This window comes from Channa argus, chromosome 2 (assembly GCF_033026475.1).
Source record: "Channa argus isolate prfri chromosome 2, Channa argus male v1.0, whole genome shotgun sequence".
NCBI lineage: Eukaryota > Metazoa > Chordata > Actinopteri > Anabantiformes > Channidae > Channa > Channa argus.
This window is the reverse complement of record NC_090198.1, coordinates 9,086,125-9,105,493: the sequence shown is the minus strand read 5'-3', so window position 1 is coordinate 9,105,493 and position 19,369 is coordinate 9,086,125. Positions and strand designations below refer to the sequence as shown.

At 38.9% G+C, this 19,369-nt stretch overlaps 1 protein-coding gene across 1 annotated transcript in view; it reads left to right on the top strand.

The window, feature by feature from the left end:
- Window positions 1-19,369, top strand: part of tox3 (TOX high mobility group box family member 3) — a 39,851-nt gene that overhangs the window by 5,981 nt on the left and 14,501 nt on the right. Inside the window, exon 2 of the mRNA XM_067495185.1 lies at window positions 16,699-16,764. Coding sequence (XP_067351286.1) covers window positions 16,699-16,764 — 66 coding nt within the window. The remainder of the gene's footprint in view (window positions 1-16,698; window positions 16,765-19,369) is intronic.

Genomic DNA, 19,369 nt, shown 5'->3' with positions numbered 1-19,369 from the left:
GACAAAGGCTCTATAATCTTAGACAGACATAGACCATTACCCAGATCAGCACTCGTAAAGACCTGTAATCCTACCATCACTGCTCATAAATCTACTTCATTACATCTCTGCCTACATTACTCAGCGTGGTTCATTTAGGCAGACCTCACACTCTAAAATTGTTTCTCAACTGGTGCGTTGTGGACCCACCGGGCATTGAGAGCCCCTCTGACATTAGATAAAAACATGAGGGCAGATTAGGGCCCCACTATGTAATAACATCAGTAAAACCAATCAATCTTACATGTTGGATTTCTGCATACAGTAAATGTACCATGTGTGTTTCATTTTATGTTTTTCAGTGAGGATTAACCCCTAGCAGCTTTGGTCCTCGCAGAATTAAAACAGCCTTCTGTGTCTGTTTCTAGCTACCGGGCTGTTTCAAAATGATCTCTTTCACTGATACAAAAAGGATGAATGCACAGGAGAGTCACATTTGTTATTGGATTTTGATCATGAACACAACATTACTACTCCATCCATCAAACGATGTTAGTGCCCAAGGAAAAACATTTTCTTTATACATCCAAAGTCATAAGGAGTAAGCTGTTCAGCGGTAGTGCGCATACTATATCGATGATGTGTAAATGAATATGGGTTTGTATATTTTGATTGATTTAAATGCACAATAATATGTTGCCTAAATGAAAACTGTTCATTTTATTTTGCAGAAATGTCAGAAGAGGTATCATTACAGTGCCAGTGAAACATGACACTATAATTATTCCAATGTTTAATTCATGTTGATATGATTAAATCATATGCAGCATGTGAAACCTCAAAAACTAAAAGCAACTACCCAGTTTAAACTAATCTGTGAGACAGATGTTAACATCACATGCAGCTTGAAAGATAAGATTACATTGTCTGAATTAGCAAGACGTTGAATTGTAGTTTTAGGATCTGATGATTTTGAGATATGACTAAGATGCCACTTGACTCAAGTATCAAAAGCGCTTGAGTTGCTAGAGTTTTGCTAAGTTGTATATAGTTGACTAACATGAAAAATAGTATGTCTTCTGTTTGGGTTTGTCTGTCGACTAAGGTCAAAGGTTAAATTAACCTCCTGTGAGCAGTTTGAAGAAGGCTTCTTATTTTTGTGTGAATACTGTGCCCCCTCAAATCAAAGCAGGGCCCCACAAGAGATACTTTTCCACTATGATAAACTGTTTTAATCTGGCTTCGGCTCACTATGTCTTTGACTGCCTCAACCTTGCTGACTTATTGAAAAGGAAAGGGAAAAACTCCCTGCGCCCCAGAAACTGCTTTTACCGTGAATTAAGCAGTTTGAAAGGGACCAGTCAATCACTTCTGGTTGGCTGATTCAATAAGTGTTGTGTCCCCTTAGTGGTGAGCCTCGCTGTTAAGACACATTCATTTTTTAACCTTTCCAGTGAGGCAGCCATTCCACGTTTCATAGATCTAATGTCCAATTCTCTTAATGGGCTCACAGGCTGTGTCAAAACATTCTTCTGTTTTCCTTTTAACTGGACTTGCTTGATTTAAGCATGTGGCTCTTTCCTAGAAGCACAGGCCACTGACTAATGTCCACCATCTCCCACAGTTACAAGTGATATTTTCTGGAGTAGACTAGTTGAATTAATCTATATTAGACTTCTCTCCTCAAGCCTTTCCTGGTTATGTTTGTCAGTAAATGTGCATTTTCAAAATCAAGATAATATTTAAAAACAAATTAGTCCCCTAGCTGTGACCCCTCTATGAGACACAGTGTACTCATTGAAATGTTAGTCACTGTTCCAACAGTTGCTCACATATCAGGTTAAATGTGAACTTCGTTCTCATTAGAGGAGCATGGGCTGCAGGTGTGTGTGTAGTGTTACATGTTACACAGTGTGATTAATCCACCCTTTTTCACCTGCCCCCTCCAACATCGCACATTCCCGCAATGCAGCGTGTTACCAGGTTGCACTAAAAGGACTGACAATAGTAGCAGGTGTCCAAATATCCCTCAGACCCGCTGGACAAAGAGCTTAAAGAATGGGGGTAAATAAAACTTTTATTTGAATAGTAAAATAGATGGCATGTTGGAGCAAAGTACCACAGGCTTTGAGAAAGACTTAACTTTAAATGTAAAGCTTATAGCAGAACAAATTGTGTTAGCATCACTTTAAAACCTATATTTGAATAAAAAAATAGATGGATGTATTTTTTTTTTTTTATGCTTATAAATGCTTTGCGTGTACCTTTGTACTCATAGAATGTAAGAGTCCTAATAGTTTTCCAGAAGGGGAAAAGTGCCACCTCTACTGTAGTTGGAGAAACTCATTTACATACATTCATTAGACAGTTTAAGTGTGTGTGAATGAAGCTAAATTGTAAAGGGCTTTGAATAAAAGCTGTACATAAGCAGAGCATTTTATTAGACTGATAAAAAATATTCACTGGCACGAATAGCTTGTTTTTGCTGTAATTTATGTTCAGATATCCAGATCTCAATACAGCACAATGATGGAGAATTGTCTCACTGTCTCAGAAGACAGTGCAATAAAACGCATGTTCTCAGAACTAGTTACTTGCCCTTTATGTCTTCCCCATACTTCATTTCTTATAAATGTCTTTGCATCTCTGTCTTAGAAACCTACATTGTATAAAAAGTGTCTTCTTCATGTGAACTAAACAAAAGTTACTGTTTACAAATTAGTTTTTCTTTCCTTTTCCTGGAACAAATTTTCCAATTCCAATTCCAGTTTTACAATTTTTCACCATAAAGGACTTTTCTATTTGCCCAGACTGTGCAAATTTGACTTGGAGCATAAGGCAGGACACACTGACCTTTTTCGCTATTGATTTAAGATCATTATCTGTTCCTAAATCCTAACCAACAGCTTAGAGTTGTCTAAACATAACCATAAAAATGTTAATCATCCTTTAGTTGCCAGGCCTGGAAACTATATAGAAGATAAATGAAAGTTGTTCACCAGAGCACAAAATTTTTAGTAAATGCTGTTAACTCATGTCATTTTTAAATCCTTCTTTCAGCCTTAATTGTCCAAAATTATGTTAATCTGAATGAGCAAAGCTCCCAGCGTTACTGAAAATAAAACTGGTTTTAGATTTTCAGTTAGATGGGAATCGTATTCATAGTTTTTATTCAGCTCCATGATTAAAAGGAACAATTGACATGGCCTCAGTAAAAGCTCCGGCGACATAATAAAGGTCCAGTCCCTGAAACCTCAGCTGGAGTTGTGAATGGGGCCCATGAAATTCTTGAGCCGACTTCTCATACATGGAGGAGTTGAAATCGGGGCTCATTCACAGCATGTCCTTGTCCATCGTGATGAGTGTGTTTCTGCTGGCTTGTGGACTCATATGTGGTCATAGTGTGGGATGGCAGAAGTAGACACAAGATCATGGTTTGTGAGGCCTCAGCATTGGCAGGGTTTCCCTCCCTGGACGACTACTGATGTTTTTTGTTTTTTTTAAATGGCATTCTTTCCAAGGAAACTGATCTACTTGCTCATATTTAGAGGTACTGACTAATAGTGCAACTTTTCAAATACCTGAACATCCTTGGGAAAGAGATTATTTTTTTTTTTTTTTAAATTCCTCCACTACATTTGTGTGTCTCCCCTGCTGATAAACAAGAAGAGGAGCTGAATGATTACACTCTTTCAAAGGCATTACAGGCAGCTGATTAAAGTGTTAGGTCGGAGTTAGCCAAGGTTAACCGTCCATAATGAAACACTTTGAAAATAATGATACGCTGCATGGTTTTATGAAAGCTTGTGGCTGCTCAGCTCAGCAGTGGTGACCTTCAGCAGTTCCATGAGCTAATCGTAGCGATCCCGCAGCACCCCTGCAGTTTCGAGACTTCATTAGCTTCTGATATGCATCCAGGAGAGCAGACCTCGACTATGGGCTGTCTCTGAAACTGCTCTAGTGTCAGTGAAATCGCTGCTCTTCTTCATTTCAAGTTTGATCATAGGATATATCTTAAGCTACGGCTTTTGATTTGGCAGTATAGATATTCTGGCCATGATGACATTTTAGGAGTGACTTTCAAGAAACTTAAAAAAAAAAAAAAAAAAAAAAAACTTCAGTTCTTAGATTTAAACCTTAATACAGTCATCAGTTTTAGTTGATTTACAACTAGATCATATATACAAAGGACATTGTTTGAACAAAATAACAGCTACATATTGTACTTGTGGGTAGTGTGGATTATACCCTTGTCACAACTTTATGTATCATATTAAAACCAACTGCCATCCCCACTATACCATTACTGATTAAATGAGACGTACAGTATCTAGAAAGAGATAAGAGGATCTTATAGTCAGTGTGTTGTCTGGAATAAAGTCTATGTTCCTCTCTCCCAGACACAACCACTCCCAGCTTCTCCCCTCTGGCAGAGCTGTGTTTGCCAAAACTGCCAGACACTGGAACAGATTCTTTCCACAGACCATCACATTCATTAACAACTGACCTCGTACAATTGCTACAGTGCTGCTACTCATACTGTACTGAACATGTTGGAAATACTAATCAACTCAACTGTTCACTAACGTTGCACCTTAGATACACATGAAATAATGTTGGTGGGACTGCTCCACACTCTTGCACATTGCATTTTAAACCAGTAAATGTATGTGTCAGTATATTTGGCTAATAAAGCGGATTCTGTTGGAAATGCACTGGGCCTGTTACTATATTTTATAATCCAAGCATAAATCACATGCGCTTTAATATTTTTCTATGGTTTATTTTTTTTTGTAATCTTTATTAACATTTATGTACACTTATGAGCTGCCTCGTTTGCTGTTAATTGCTGATTTAAGTTGTAAATTGCATTTGCTGTCTGCTGTATGGGTAGTGGGGAATACATGTAAACTGATGCATTGTGCTGCTGACATGATAAATTAATGGAGGCAAATTCCTATGAGCTGGTGTTGATATATTCTAGCAATAAGTTGTCACCAAATTTAACTAAATGGGTATACATACAGTATGGCTAACCTAGTTGTTGGTGCCAGATTGTTGTAAGGTGAAGAGATGACATGTAAGGAGTATGTTCAGTCTCACTATTGGTAGGTATTCATATCTTCATTAAAATATTTTGCTAACAGGAACTAATTACCAAATAAGAACATTTGCCCAGTTTTTACATTGATCACCACAGTCTCCTCCAACAGGCGAGCTTCAAGCAGGAACTACAAAGTAGTACATAAATCAAAGTAGTTTCCTTTGCCAAGCCAGAACCCCCTGGGAGGTACCTTGGTGCTTAATTAAAATCCAGAAGGATCATGTTTTAAGTGTAGGTGAGCGAGCACTGAATAACAATGACAAATCATGCCCCAAAGCATTAGTAGTGTGTTTTGGAAAAGAATAACTGCATCTCTTTTTCTGTAGAAAATAAATGAGATTTAATATGAAAGAAAAAGCTGTTTTCAGTGCATTGTGGCATGAGGACTGTGATGGATATAGGCTTTCCTGGCTGCAGAGTGTGCCAAAACCAGGATTGACATATTAATCTCATAATTATCCATACAGGATTATAATAAAACAGCTCATTATTATACATTATTTGATGGCTTAGCCTTTTGAGTGCACTGTTTATCATCCCCTTTTATCCCCTGCAATCCCTCACATGCATGTGCCAGCTACAGAATATAACGTACTTTTGTCCAAATGTCATGTGATCCCTTATCAAACCTAAGTAGTTTCACAGGTCTAGCACGATGCCTCTTGTGAAAAGGAAAACAGAAATTATTATAACTTTTTTCATTTAGACGTCACCTCAGCTATGTAAAGCCATCCTATGTAACAGCATCAAGTGGGTCACTTAGTGACAACTAGAAAATAATAGTAAATCTTGCAAAAATCTGTTAACATTAAGCACCACAACCTACTTGGTCTTACCAGTCCAAACCCAACCTGAGACTTGTGCAATTACTTGCTTAATATCTTATGAGTTCCACTGATTTTTAAGGGAATGGATGTGCTTTCTTGTATTTCAGTAATGGCACACTCTTTGGCTAATTAAAAAAACAAAAACAAATTATATTTCAGTAAAATGTGTTACATCAATTGGTAAAAATCACAGTTTTACAGACATCAGTGTACGTAATGTGGGATGTCAGAGGCCAGAGCTCCAGTCCTTGGGGCAATGTTGTCCCTGATCTTTGAGTTTCCAGATCTGACAGTTCTGCAGTGACTAGGTCTCTGAGCTGTAGTTAGCCATCTGATAAAATACCATGCCGAATTCAGTTTTCTGGGGATAGCAGAGTATAAACTGTCCTATATACGTTGCCACTATTTACTGCATTATAATTCTGATGTGCTCTGGCTTTTAAGAAGGCCTAAAAAAAGAAAAATATATTAAAAAGTGAATGTGTGTAGTTATCAGCAAGGGGGGAAAAGTCTCCCAAGTCAAATCCGCTCAATTACAGAGCTCTGGAGAGCTCCCCAAGCAACGCTTCCATTGGCTAATCAGTCACAGCAAATTGCAGTGGTGAATATTTTAGACTCGACAGATTTGAATAAAGACATGATTATTTCACTGTCATACAGTACCCTTGAATACTGTTTAAGGCTATCAGCTGGAACTGCGTAAATTCTTATTTAGGAAGGGGTGCAGGGGGAAGTCAAGGGAAAAAATCAAACACAAGGGCTGTCAGTCAATGTGGCGAGCTAATTGGGTCGATCTCTTTAGCGGAGATGAATGAAGAGATTAACTCTCCCTATGTGTCCAGTGAATCTCTCCCTCTGGCTCCAGGTAAATTAGCTGATGACAAGTTAACAGTGGGAATTCTGTTTCTCACTCTGCAGTCATTATTTTCAGCATGGTGCCCCCTGTTGAAATCACTAGTTTTCCCATTACTGGCTTGGCTTACAGTATATATTGATTAAGTGGATTAGTGACAGTTGTCTTTTGGGTCTGTTAACTGAATGCACCTGACTGACATGGGAAAGCCCCTCTACCTGCATTTAGGGTTGTAAAAGATTAATTGTGTTAGTCAAGAGTCATTTGCATTAAGTTGTTAGTCAACTTTGCATATCAACAACAAGATGCCAGGGCAGTTGAGCCACAATATCACACGTTGTGATGTTCTCTACAGAGTGCATATACCGGCAGAGCGTGAGCTTAATGAAGATAAATGATTGTGAATGAAGAGTGATTGGAGAACATGTGCATGGAAAGCTGTGAGTACAGCATAGACTGTACCCTGCTCTAATTTATTTTAGTGGAGAAGCTCACAGCAGGGTCCTAAAATAGAGGTCAAGGCTCAAATACAGAAAATGTCAGTGACCCCTTTTTTTCAGTTGCCTGCACAGGAGAAATGGGATGAAAGTGCTCAGAGGGAGCCATGGTCAATGAAGGAAATCAATACAGCTTTAAAGGGGAGTGTATAAACATAAAATATACAATTATTTTTATTTTAGGAATGACCGATTCAGGGTTATTGCCTGCACACTCTTCATGTGCAGTATCGTTAGAAGTACACGTGAAAACTAAAGGACAAGACGAATCCAGTATTTTTGATTTTTATTTTTATTTCTTAAAAAATACAGTGTATATGTTCTGTACATGGATGCAAATGCATTTCTTCTAGTTTGACTCATGGTGTCAATAGTGAAAATTAGTCTGACAAATTGGTTATATCTTATTTTTCTGTCACTGACAAACTATTTTTGTATAGAAGCCTTTTACATTTTTTTTTTTCATTCAACACTTTGCTAACTTACCTTGTTCTTTAAAAAACTCATCGCTTCAGTTCACAGCAGACCTCCAGGTTTCCGTGCGCCTTTGATCTCTAGCCTGTCATTTTTACACAGAGGAAAGAAATAAATTTTGCATTATGTCTAAAAGATATGTAGTGTGTCTTTGTTCCAAATCTCTTCAAATGTCAGCGCAATGATATGGAATCAAAGTTGAAGCTTAGTGTTTGTAATTATTCAAAGCTGGTATCTTAATCCCACACTGCTTTTGAAGTAGGAAATGTTAAAGTGACATTTTGAGTTTAAATACTGTTAAAAACATTAGTGAAGCACTTAGCCTGATGGTTGCTGTCACAAGAAAAACAATGTCTCCGACTCAACAGCCGTCAGGTTTGCTAATGATGTCCTGGTGTGCTGTCAATCCTGCAGATGAACGGACAATAGTATGCCAAGGAGAAAATGCTTGAAATAGCTAATTGCCTCTAAGAGCCCGCTCATCCATTCTGTAACTACTATGTGTTCACAGATGTCTTTTCCAGCTGCTGTTTCATTATGGAACTCAAAGACATTACAGAAGCAATGCACTACTTTCTTTATGAGCCTGTGTTGGTGCAAATCAAGTCATAATGATTATAGATACATTACTGCAACCACAGGGGGAGGACAAAGTGTCACGTGCTGAAACAACACACAGCATCCGTATCTGTGCATTTTCATTATTCTATCTAACTTGCCCCAGTCATTCCGTTAATCTCTGCCAACTTGTTGACTGTCAGTTTGGAGACACATTTCTGGAGAGGAGCCCGAGAGTATTTGCAGCCGGACCTCTGTCAGTAGCGCCAAGCAACACAGCCACAAATTGGAATGTGGTACAGTTCTGGGAAAGCAGCCAAGATTTAAATTAGACAATAACCTCTGCTCTCTCTATATTGCCTCTCTTTTCCAGCTGCAGGCCTAGCCATTTGTTTAATACAGTCAGCCCTGTAGTATATAATAGACTGATATATGAGTCACTGCTCAGCAGTTTGTGTTTTTCAGTTTTATAGAGATTGAACAACTGGTCGGTTTGTGCTTATCGTGGTCATACGGCAAAAATGACAGAAAAGACACACTGTCACAATGCACACATACAGGTTTTAAAATCTATTAGTGGACTACAGAATTTTGATCAGATGAGATTAATTTGTCTACTTCCAATACTTCTTAAGTTATATTTGTATAGATTTTAAGTGTAGCCCCCGGAAGGTACGTTAAGCTTACTACACTATATACATTTCTAAAATACATTTATTAATATCTGGTACAATGCTATACATTAACACTTTTACTGTATTTAATGTCTTGATTGTACATTCTCTTAGATCAGTACATTCAGCATTCACACCTGTAATATAATGCATAATGTAACATAGTTATTCACAAAAATTGGCCGATAAGAAACAGAGGCTCGTTTTTAGTCCATCCCTAAAAGCTTCTGACTGTGCACATTCCCAAAACCTGGGTATAATGAGTGTATTAGCCAGTAACAGCACATGGGGAACAGAAAAATGCATCTGTGCTGGTAGAGCAATAAGAGAAGACTCAACTCCCAGTGGCTTTCAATAGGGCTTTATGTGAATCTGCATCCCACAGCTCATAGCCACCAGACAAACCAAGAGAAGTAGTACAACTACCACAATCACCATAAGCACCGTTAAAACCAAAACCATTTCCAAAAAAGCAAAACCTTTTCTTCTCCTGTATGATATTTAACCATGTCACTTTTAGTTATTAGCTTTCTTAACCCCACAGCATACTCCTGCACTATTGTGGGTAAAACACACACCTCTGATACCATCTCGAGTTGAAGATGCTTGAAAGCTGCTGAGAGTAAACAGCCTCTAGTCATGGCTTTGGAGTAAAAGCGCGAGAACACCACCAAGCCAAGGCTTTCTCATGTTGCTTCCTCAAGAGCTGTGTGTCCACGCAGCAGCCATTGTGAGAAAGCTACACCATGTTTCTGAGGCCCTCTCCATCGCCTAAGCTCCTTTGTGGCTCTGGGCCAATGCCTTTGCACCTCGCTAGATCAAAGTTGGAACCCCATTTAGCTTGTGCTTTCTTTTAGGATTTGCTCTTGAGAGTACAGAGAATACTCAACAGTTAGGAAAAAAACTGGATGTTGGATGTTGACCTGCATAATATTGAGGCTACTGTGCCCAGCCTATTGGTCCATTATGACAAACCCGGAGACAATCTTTGTTTTGGCACATTTGCAAGTCTAAGGCCTTAGAGAAAACAGTAGCTATGCTAAACCTCAGTGTATTTAGTTCCATTGTGTAACAAGTTGGCGTTGGATGTGCTATGCTAAAAACTTATGGTGCTGTGTTATTGTATTGTATTGTGATGAGGGGAACCTAGTGGTTTGGTTTTTAAAAATGTCCTGATGATAAAGAATGAGGGCGCTTAAAAACAAGAGTCTTATTCTTTATTCATTGTGGCTTTGCAGATGATGATGTACGTCTGTCGGTTCAAACCAAAATATCTTATCAAATAGATGCATGATATGCCATTTTATCTGTACTTTGTACTTATTAATGATTAGCAAATGTTAGTGTGCTAGAATATAGAAATGGGCAATACAAACATTTTTCCTTTTGACACGATACAATTAGTTTATGGTACTTTTGTATAGATACGATATGATACGAGGAAAATCACATAATTGCACATAATTGTTTATTAATATCTTTATTGCAAGGGAAATATCAATTATGAATAAACTCAAGAACATAAATACTTGAAAGAAATGCTTATATGATAATAAAATATATTAATGAGTAAATGTAATAAAAGTAGGTTATAAATAACTTTTAATTATAATAAAAATAATTGGACTATAAATTGCTACAAAATTACATACATTTCTTGTGTTGAAAGATTAACATAGTGCTCAAGAACCTGTATTAAACCAGTAAAACCTCATAACACAACATCATTATCACCAACACTAGCAGCAGCAGCAGCATCATCCTCAACATTTGGACAGATTGCTGCTATGTGGCACCACTTTATTGCAGACGGTGCACATGGCATTACTTTTGGGTGAAAAATAGCACCACACTACGCTTCTCTTTCTCTCTTGGCCATCTATGCTGCCGCAGAGCTACTGACTCTGAGCTCAGTCTGAGCAGCAGAGTGAGGATTGACATCTGATAGGCTGCCATAATCATGTGACACGGAAGGCCATCCGAAATATGTCTGGGTTAGTTTTCACACAGAGATTTAATGCCTAAAACTCTCAAAACTAACTAAAAACAAATTGCAGGTTTTTTATTAGCACAGTGGTATCACGAAATTTAAAAAAGTATCGTCCGGTGGGTATCTAAGTATTAATACCGGAGACTCAATACACACATCCCTACTAGAATACTGAAACTGAGACGGCTTTGCTGTGAATGCCATTTGAAATTTGGAGACCTACTTTTAATTTTCATCCCTTTGAAGATCCCAAAAACTTTGGTATTATGTTCTCTGTCATTCATTGCAAAAATCACAGTGGCAAAACATGCCAATTGTTTTTAAATTTTCTTTTAATTAATAACTTGTTAAATGGCAAAAAATAAATAAATCAAGGACCCTTTGATTGGCAGTGTTTCTGCCTTACATAATTCATGAGCTAATGCTGTAAACTCAACTAATCTCATTTGCAAATACTTTAAAAGAAATGCAAAGATCTTACAAATGCTGGCTCACCCTGGTCTGTTTGCATCTCCATGTTATCACTCTTGTACACTGCATCTGTGCTGAATATAAATTTAGCCCCAAGGAATATGCTGAACACACCAACCAAAGCTCGCCTTTTACTGTCTTTCAACACTGGCATAATTACTGGGAAGCTTGAAAAAAATCATAATTCATATTTGCTGAGCTGTGAAATCGCTTAAAGTTTTTTTTTCCTTTGATAGTTAGGCTTATTATTTTTGTTGGATATGCAAACGGAGAGGCATGCTCTGTAAGAGAATTGTAATGTCCCTGCACCATGTAGTGTCGTTTGAAGAACAAACGACCCATTTAGGGATCTGCTCATGACAAACTTAATTTTCAATGTTTAGCACACTGGAATTTCAGTCAAGAAATCCCTAAAGTTCAGTTTCCAACTTGATCCTCTTCCTTGTTTAACTTGTCAGATCAAATGTTAAATAAAGGTAGTGCACTCTAAGAGCTTTGGAGCTTAAAGCTTCATGTTATTTTTGTACCATGTACCAGAAAATATGGTCTTTTGCTGCGAGGTTGATATCTCCACAAGGGCTTAAACTCTTCCTCCAGGTTCATGTTTACTAAAGCAACACAAGCTGTGATGACACTAGTTCAGGCCACAGTGGTCAGTGTAGTGTGAGAGAAGAGATAATCAGCACAGCCTGAACAAAACTACCATCAGCTTTGTTGAGATCCCAGGTAAGGCCTCAGAATTTTTCTCAGGCTGGGTCCTCTGCACTACATTCAAGGTACTCACACTGAGAGGCAAAGAGAGTGAGATGCTTACAATGAACTTCCCCTCAGTGCTATCTTATGCAGTTGAGGACTAGCAGTCCTAATGGTGGAAGACAGTGCTGGGCTGGGGGAGTAATGATTTTTGCTTTAAACTGAATTACCAATCGATTCAGCCTGCAGATCAGAACATAGCTTGCGAGCAGACTGCGTGGACATGCTGTGTTGTGGAGTTGCTTTACAAATTGACTGCTGCACACATAGGAGGAAATATATCTATATATGTCAGCTCGGCGCTGCATGCATGGCGGCCTGCTGGGCGTGAATAGGCCTTGTGATCACCAGAGAGGCAGCTGCAGAGTGTTTATGCTGAACTGGGTTGTAAATGAGCATGTATTTGGTTAGAAGGACCTTGGGAATCAAAAGATAAGTTTCCCAGGGCTACAAATGGTTAGGGTTAGGAAAGGAAACAGTGCTGCTCTTTTAAGTCTTCAGTCCCCTTCACTGGTGCTAAAATTGGCACTAGGCTGAGCTTTAAAGGAAATAGCATAAAATAATACATAGCAAATTACCACGAGTTTCTCGGGATTGGTGGTTGGGGTTTAACTGTGGTGTTTTTGCCGTTGTTTATGGAGACCAGTGGAGAACATATTAGCACAAGTGTCATGTTCCAGAAAACATATGCTAGGCTGTGATTACTGAGCTCAAGCTGTACTATAAAATCACTTGTCAGCAGTTGAAATGTTTGTGAAAAAGCCCAGGCTCTTGATTAAATTAGTTTGGTGGCTTTCAGTGTGGAGAAAGAATGTGTCCAGTTTGATCACCTGCTGACAGACAGCACTGATACTGGGATTTTTAAATTATTTTTATCGTACTGTAAAAAAAAAAAAAAAAAAAAAAAAAGGGGCCCAGTGGAGCTAATTTGAAAATGCATTTCCTATTTTTGTTTCTTGTTGAAGCCTTACATTCTTTGTTGTGGCATCTTTTTATTCTTTATCATTAAATGGCCATTGGCAAATCAATATTTGATGCACAGATAAAAATGGTATAGGCTGCTGCACGTTTTTCCATGGTTGTGCATGCTGAGAGGAGGCTGTGCTATCAGAGGCTCTTCAGGCGTGTATTCAGTGGATCTTGGTTGTCCAGTTCATGTTTACTGATAGGATCTGTGTGGTTACTCCATCATATTGAGGGTGAGATGGGTTCATGTTGGTGCAAAATTGCGTTCGCCCTGAGGTTGAAATAATTTTGTTTGCTATAATAGCTGTAAAACACCTTATTTCCCACCAGACTTTCTTTCATACAAATATTCCTGCACTGGGATTTAAAAGGTGGGAACGAAATCGGGCATCAAAATTACATTCGTGTCAAATATTTTTCAAAAGGCCAGAAAGCATGTTGATGATGTTGTTTAAATTCTGATTGTAACATTTTCATCTGATTACTGAAGAATGAGTTGATGTTAATTCAAAGAATATCCAAGTGTTACCTAACTTGAAATGAAAAGAAAAGCAGTGCTCTGCATTTCTAAAAACTAAAAAACTATGAATTCATATTCATCCCATTCACCGTGAGGTTGTTTGGTTTCCTGTGTGCCTGCAATCATGCAGACAGTGGAGTCTTTTCACGTCAGGATCAGGGTCCATGTAAGCTCTTAATTCTCTCCTGTTAAACAGTTATTGAAGAAATGTGCTGGTGGTGCAGAGGGAGAAATAAAAACACTGAGTTCCCAGTGTTTGCTCTACCATGTAGCCATGTCTGGCTTCCAGTGCGACTCACATTACACCTTTAACCATGAATTCATTCTGTTAATAAAAGCCTCCTACCCCACAGCTATTTTAAAGCACCCTTTTCTATAGCTTCCCTATGGCTCCTTTCTAAAAGTCCCTAGTTTTTGGAAATGTGAACAAGTGAGGTGGTTTCTTGAATGGATGTCACATCCCTGCCTGAGCTGTTGCTATAGTGCTTCACAAGACATTTAAAGCCAGTTTATTGTGTTTCAGGAGCAACCTGTTATTTTTGTTACATCTCTGTTTCCACACATGGTTGTTTGGCCCCTCACACGGCTGCAGCAGCTCTTGTCTAGCTCATCACATCACTTTAATTACAGAGTTTTCATTCTCTGTGCTGACCCATTTTAGCACGGTCCCTTACCATCAGCTGCGTGGTCCCTCCAATCACATTTAATTTCATTTGGCATTTGACTCGGTCGCCATTGCCGCGGACATGAGCACTGAATGCCTCTTTCCCCCCAAAATGAATTGCGAATAATGGTAACAATTTGCTCCCTGCTCTGGTCGTCCATCGAGGCCTCCGGCTGCGGCCACAACATTGTATGGCCTCAGCGGTGAAGCTTGATACTGATGGCTGGGGACCTTTCTTGGAATTTCAGTCCCAGCTCTTGGAGGAGATTGGAACTGCTCTAAAAGGGCCCTGGAAACACAATAAAATGTGACTCGCACAGACAGAGCTCAGGGAGTTTCATACCACTAATTAGCACTTGGACTTAACTTGATTGCGTTTTCTTTAATGAAGCCAATGAGCAGTGTCCACGATGCTGAGTGTGGGTTTGTTTTAATGACACATCAACTTCATGGCTTATAAAAACATGCTTGTGAAGTTGTCGTCACCATTTTTCAGTAATGTCTAACATGGCCTCCTCTGCTTTTCTCAGCTTATTTACTTGCATGTAACAGACATGCACGTAAAATATAAAGCATAGTCATCTATATTAGATGATTACAGATCTGTCTATATTTTCAGTTCCCATACTCTCAGAGAAATGCTCTCTCTTTAAAATTGTGAGACATGGGAATAGAAGAAACAGAGACAGCACTCCACAAAGCCCTATCTCCCCCCACAATCAGAACAATGTTCCTAGTGCTTGAATAGAGAAGGATATCTGTGAGACTTCAATTTGTTATCTAAAAGAAGAAGGAGGACGGAGTAACACTTCCAAGATAAGATGAGCATAAGGTTAATTACCAGCCAAGTGGCTGACAGAAACTAGCCATGTCATGTTTCAAAGTTACACACAGCTGGGAAGTGAGGCAGGACCAGATATTAACAGATGTTTCTCACTTGAGGCCTGTGAGTCTATGTCGTCGTACATTTCTGTGAGCATTTGTGCAAACCCAGATTCAAATATAGTTTAGTGGGGCAGCTCCAGGTAGAACGGCACCAGGAGCCTCAATGCAAACCACCTGCTTCAGCAACTGCTAGCAGAGCTTGTGGCTCCCGTTCTTATTGGTGCATGACACTGTTAACATTGCTGCTGATTCCCCACACTCTCTCCAGGGCATAGACTAATTAATGGATACCATTCACAGTTGATTAGCAGCAGATCTTTCAGTAATTACATTCGCATACTAACCACTCAGAATAAAAGGAGAAAAGGGAAAAAAGAAACACAAAAGGCTTGAAAATATATTAATGCACTTCTCAGTTTGCTCTGATCTTAATTTGTTTCCACTATTGTTTGTCTTCTGCTCAGATAAGAAGGCATTTTTTTTCCCCCACTCTGTCTGTCGATTGGAGTTGCTCATCACTCGTAATGTTTTAATACAGTGACTTTGTAATAAACACACAAAAGAGATTACTCCGGAGCTTTGTTGAAAAACAGGGAGAGAGTTCTCGGTGAAACTGCATGAAGATGCAAACGCGCTGTGATTCTTTCTCTTCCGAGCCATGTAGGCTGGGTTTTGCACTCCTCGCTCACAGAGAGGTGCATTGTGCTCCTGGGCCCAGCTGCTACCCCATAATTCTTCATTCTATGTCCCATTGTTCCTACCTGTCAGCATGGTTGTGTCTCCAAAGAAAGGAAGTGGCTGCCATTTTGCCAGCAGGCTATGTGTGGGTTGGAGGGGGACAGAGGGCTGTTGTGAAAACATGTTATTTCTTACTAAAGTACAGGGATTTAATAACTTATCAACGGTTAACGGTGTTATCTCACTATTTCATCACTGACTATTTCTGATATTACCTCTTATATAACATATAACAGATGTTTGTTTTTTTTTAAAAAGGAATACATGTTTATTTGTTAAATTAAATACAGAATAGTTTTACAGTAATAGTAATATAGATATAGTAAAAACTGTATGTTTGTGTTACTCTCCCCACCTTCTTATTTCCCCCTCATTATAACTCCTCTCCCATAGGTTATTTGAAGTTAATAACCTGCTACTGCATCTTGATACTTGGCATTGTGATGCAAACATATCCTTAATTGCCATCCCATAAGAGCTGAATAGCCAGACCAGATTCTCATTACCCTGGTTTGAATTGGTCGGAGCCTCTCACATGCCTCTTGTCATGTCACACTAATGGCAGAGTGGCAGAATGTGCCCATGCACATAGAGAAGGGGGTTACCTCCATGTGTAAACATTTAGATCTAAGTGTGACAATCTGTTTGAGTGACAGGTGTCCATTATGAAAGAACAGCAACTCGAGTTACACTGGATGTTATCTTACACTAGTGGGCTGATTGTGTGTTTTGTCTTCATTTGCAGTTCCAGAATAACAACAACTACATGAACATGGCTGAGGCAAATGGTGCCCTCCTCGCTGCTGGTGATGTGAGTATACTTCATTCTTTTCCTCTTTAAAATTCCCCTTTGCACAGGGGAAATTCAACTAATGTGAACACCCTTTCCAATAGAAATGCAGCCAAGCAGAATGGAATAAATGGTTCCCTCAGTCTCTCTTCTTTTATTTGGTAACAACTAGACATATTTTTCATTTAGTTAAACCTTTGCTTAGGTGGTATGTATATGATATTACATGTTTTTTAATATTAGTCTGAGGTTCATGATTCATTATTTGAGGAAATGTAGACTTGGCAAAAGTATAAACCAATATCATGAACCAGAAGCACAGTAAATCCCTTTAAAACATGCATACTGATAAACTCCAATTTGAATTTTTCCATTTTACCAAGGGCAATAATATTTTTATTACCTGAAATGCTGCTGGCTCAATTGCTTCCTGTCTTGAGACCCATTCTACAAAAAGATGAGCTAAAGCTTCACCCTATATTGGCTCATAGTAACCTCTAAGAGCTGATGCTGATGGGATATGACTGCCTCGACTGCATTCCCTAAGATAAAGTGATATCTCACAAAGCTGAGGATGTAAGCACCTGTTTTGTTCCTCTTTTCAAAGACATACGTAATGACTTACACTTCACTCACAAGAAGTGAAATGTCACCAGCAATCTTTGGCTATGGAGCCTATTTACTGTACTGTTGCATTAAAAGAAAGGGAATAGTTTTTTTCTCTGGAGGTAAATAACTGCCTCTCTGGACGGGAGAAGTCCTAACAGTGTGCTAAATTTACCCGTTTTATTCCCCCCTCCACCCACTCTGCTGCCCTGTCATTAGAGACAAGTGCACCAAAAATACCTGTCATCCTCTGTGGTTCAGACAGGCCAATCTCATCCAGTTTAGCTGGGTAGATTAATCTGGCTTCCAACAACAGCAGAGCATCAGTGTAGAGCTCCAAAATACTGAGATGCATCTCATTGTTAACTTCATTGATGTTACTCGTGCCAGGCGCAACTGTGAAGCACGTGACCTCATGTACAAGGCCACTTCACAAAGCCACTGAGTTTTATAGAATTTTTAATTTTCCCCCATATTTACGCTGATTGGATGCATCCTCTGGATCCTGAGGCTCACTGCAGCCACGAACACACCAACACAAGCTGCCGCAAGTGCATTCAGCCCCCAGCTGTGAAGGCCCGCTGTGGCAGTCAGAGAAGGGGGGATGGGCGGGGGGTCTCCTTGATAAAAACAGCCCAGCTCATTTGTGTTTTATCAAAAGGAACAACTGTTTCCAGTGTTAGGGCACAGATGGTATTGTGCTTAGAAGGGGAGAGTGAGAAAGAAAAAAGTCTTAAGCATATATTTTTCTTTTCAAGCGGCAGTGTGTCCAACATATTGTTTGTTATAACCTAAGCTCAGTAAAGTGAGATTAAAGTGAATTCCTCTTTCAGTTGTGAGGTTTTACTTTGTTGTGTTATATTTATATATCTATATAATGTCAGCCTTGGGGTAAGGTTACAATGAGAAAGGAAGTCTTCATTATGAGGGCTCCATGATGAACAGCTAGTGGCAGCAGGGCTAAATTTATGCCACCTCATTTGATTTTGCATTGTTTCCAAATCAGACCAGAGGATCTTTGTATAAATACACGCTCCTTTCATGTATGACACTCCCACTTTTTATGTAATTATTAGTTTTCCCAAGATAGGTCATGGATAAATATAAATAGTTCATATATGTTTATAGTTCATGTTTTATTCATGTAACTAACTATAAATATGTATATGATTAGCTCTGAGTTAATAATTGGATTGAAGAAAAAATGTTTTGCCTGTGTGGGAAAGATTCAGTTGTTAGCAGCTGAAAGTAACAATGCTAACTTAGTAAACATTTCTTTTATTAAAAATATTTTCTGTTGCTTACATGTTTCACTATAATATAAAGTGAGATTGTACGTTTTGCTAAAAGAGGATACATTGGCAACAGTTGTAACACATTTTGGTACAATGGCAAATTATAACATTTGAACCCTGTAAAAACCAACAAGAGATTGTCCATGTCAGATGTGTTCTCACTTACTAGAAATACTCTGCTTGTCTTCTGTAGAGTATTATTCAGAAGGCATGAAGCAACACAAAAGTTCCCTGGAAATTACAGGTCTCTCTTGCATGATTAGAAAACAATTTGTTAAGTTAAAAAAAACCCAATATATAGAAGGACAGAAGTGAGATACAACAGCAGAGAGTATGGAAACGTGTTTTTGACTTTCTGGTGTTGTACCGAACTGATCATCAACACACCCACTCGCTTGCTGTCAATTCTCCAGACACTGGTTTGCTCTATTCACACATGGGCTCAATCAGGCATAACACAGACTTTGTTCAAGGGAGCTTGTAAGGTAACGTTCGTTTAATGTCGGGCCCAACTGACTCGGGCATTTGTATTCTCACATGCAGCTCCTCCGGATGTCTGAAAACAGCTGGAGATATAAAGCCAGTGAACCTAGTGCTGTCTCTTACACAGCAATATCTAATGTTGGCAGTACTAATCATCTTAACATTTGCTGGCAAAGGCTACTTTCATAGCAGGCCAAGGGAAACTGTAGCAGCAAAACTGACCAGGACGGTGTTTTTAATGG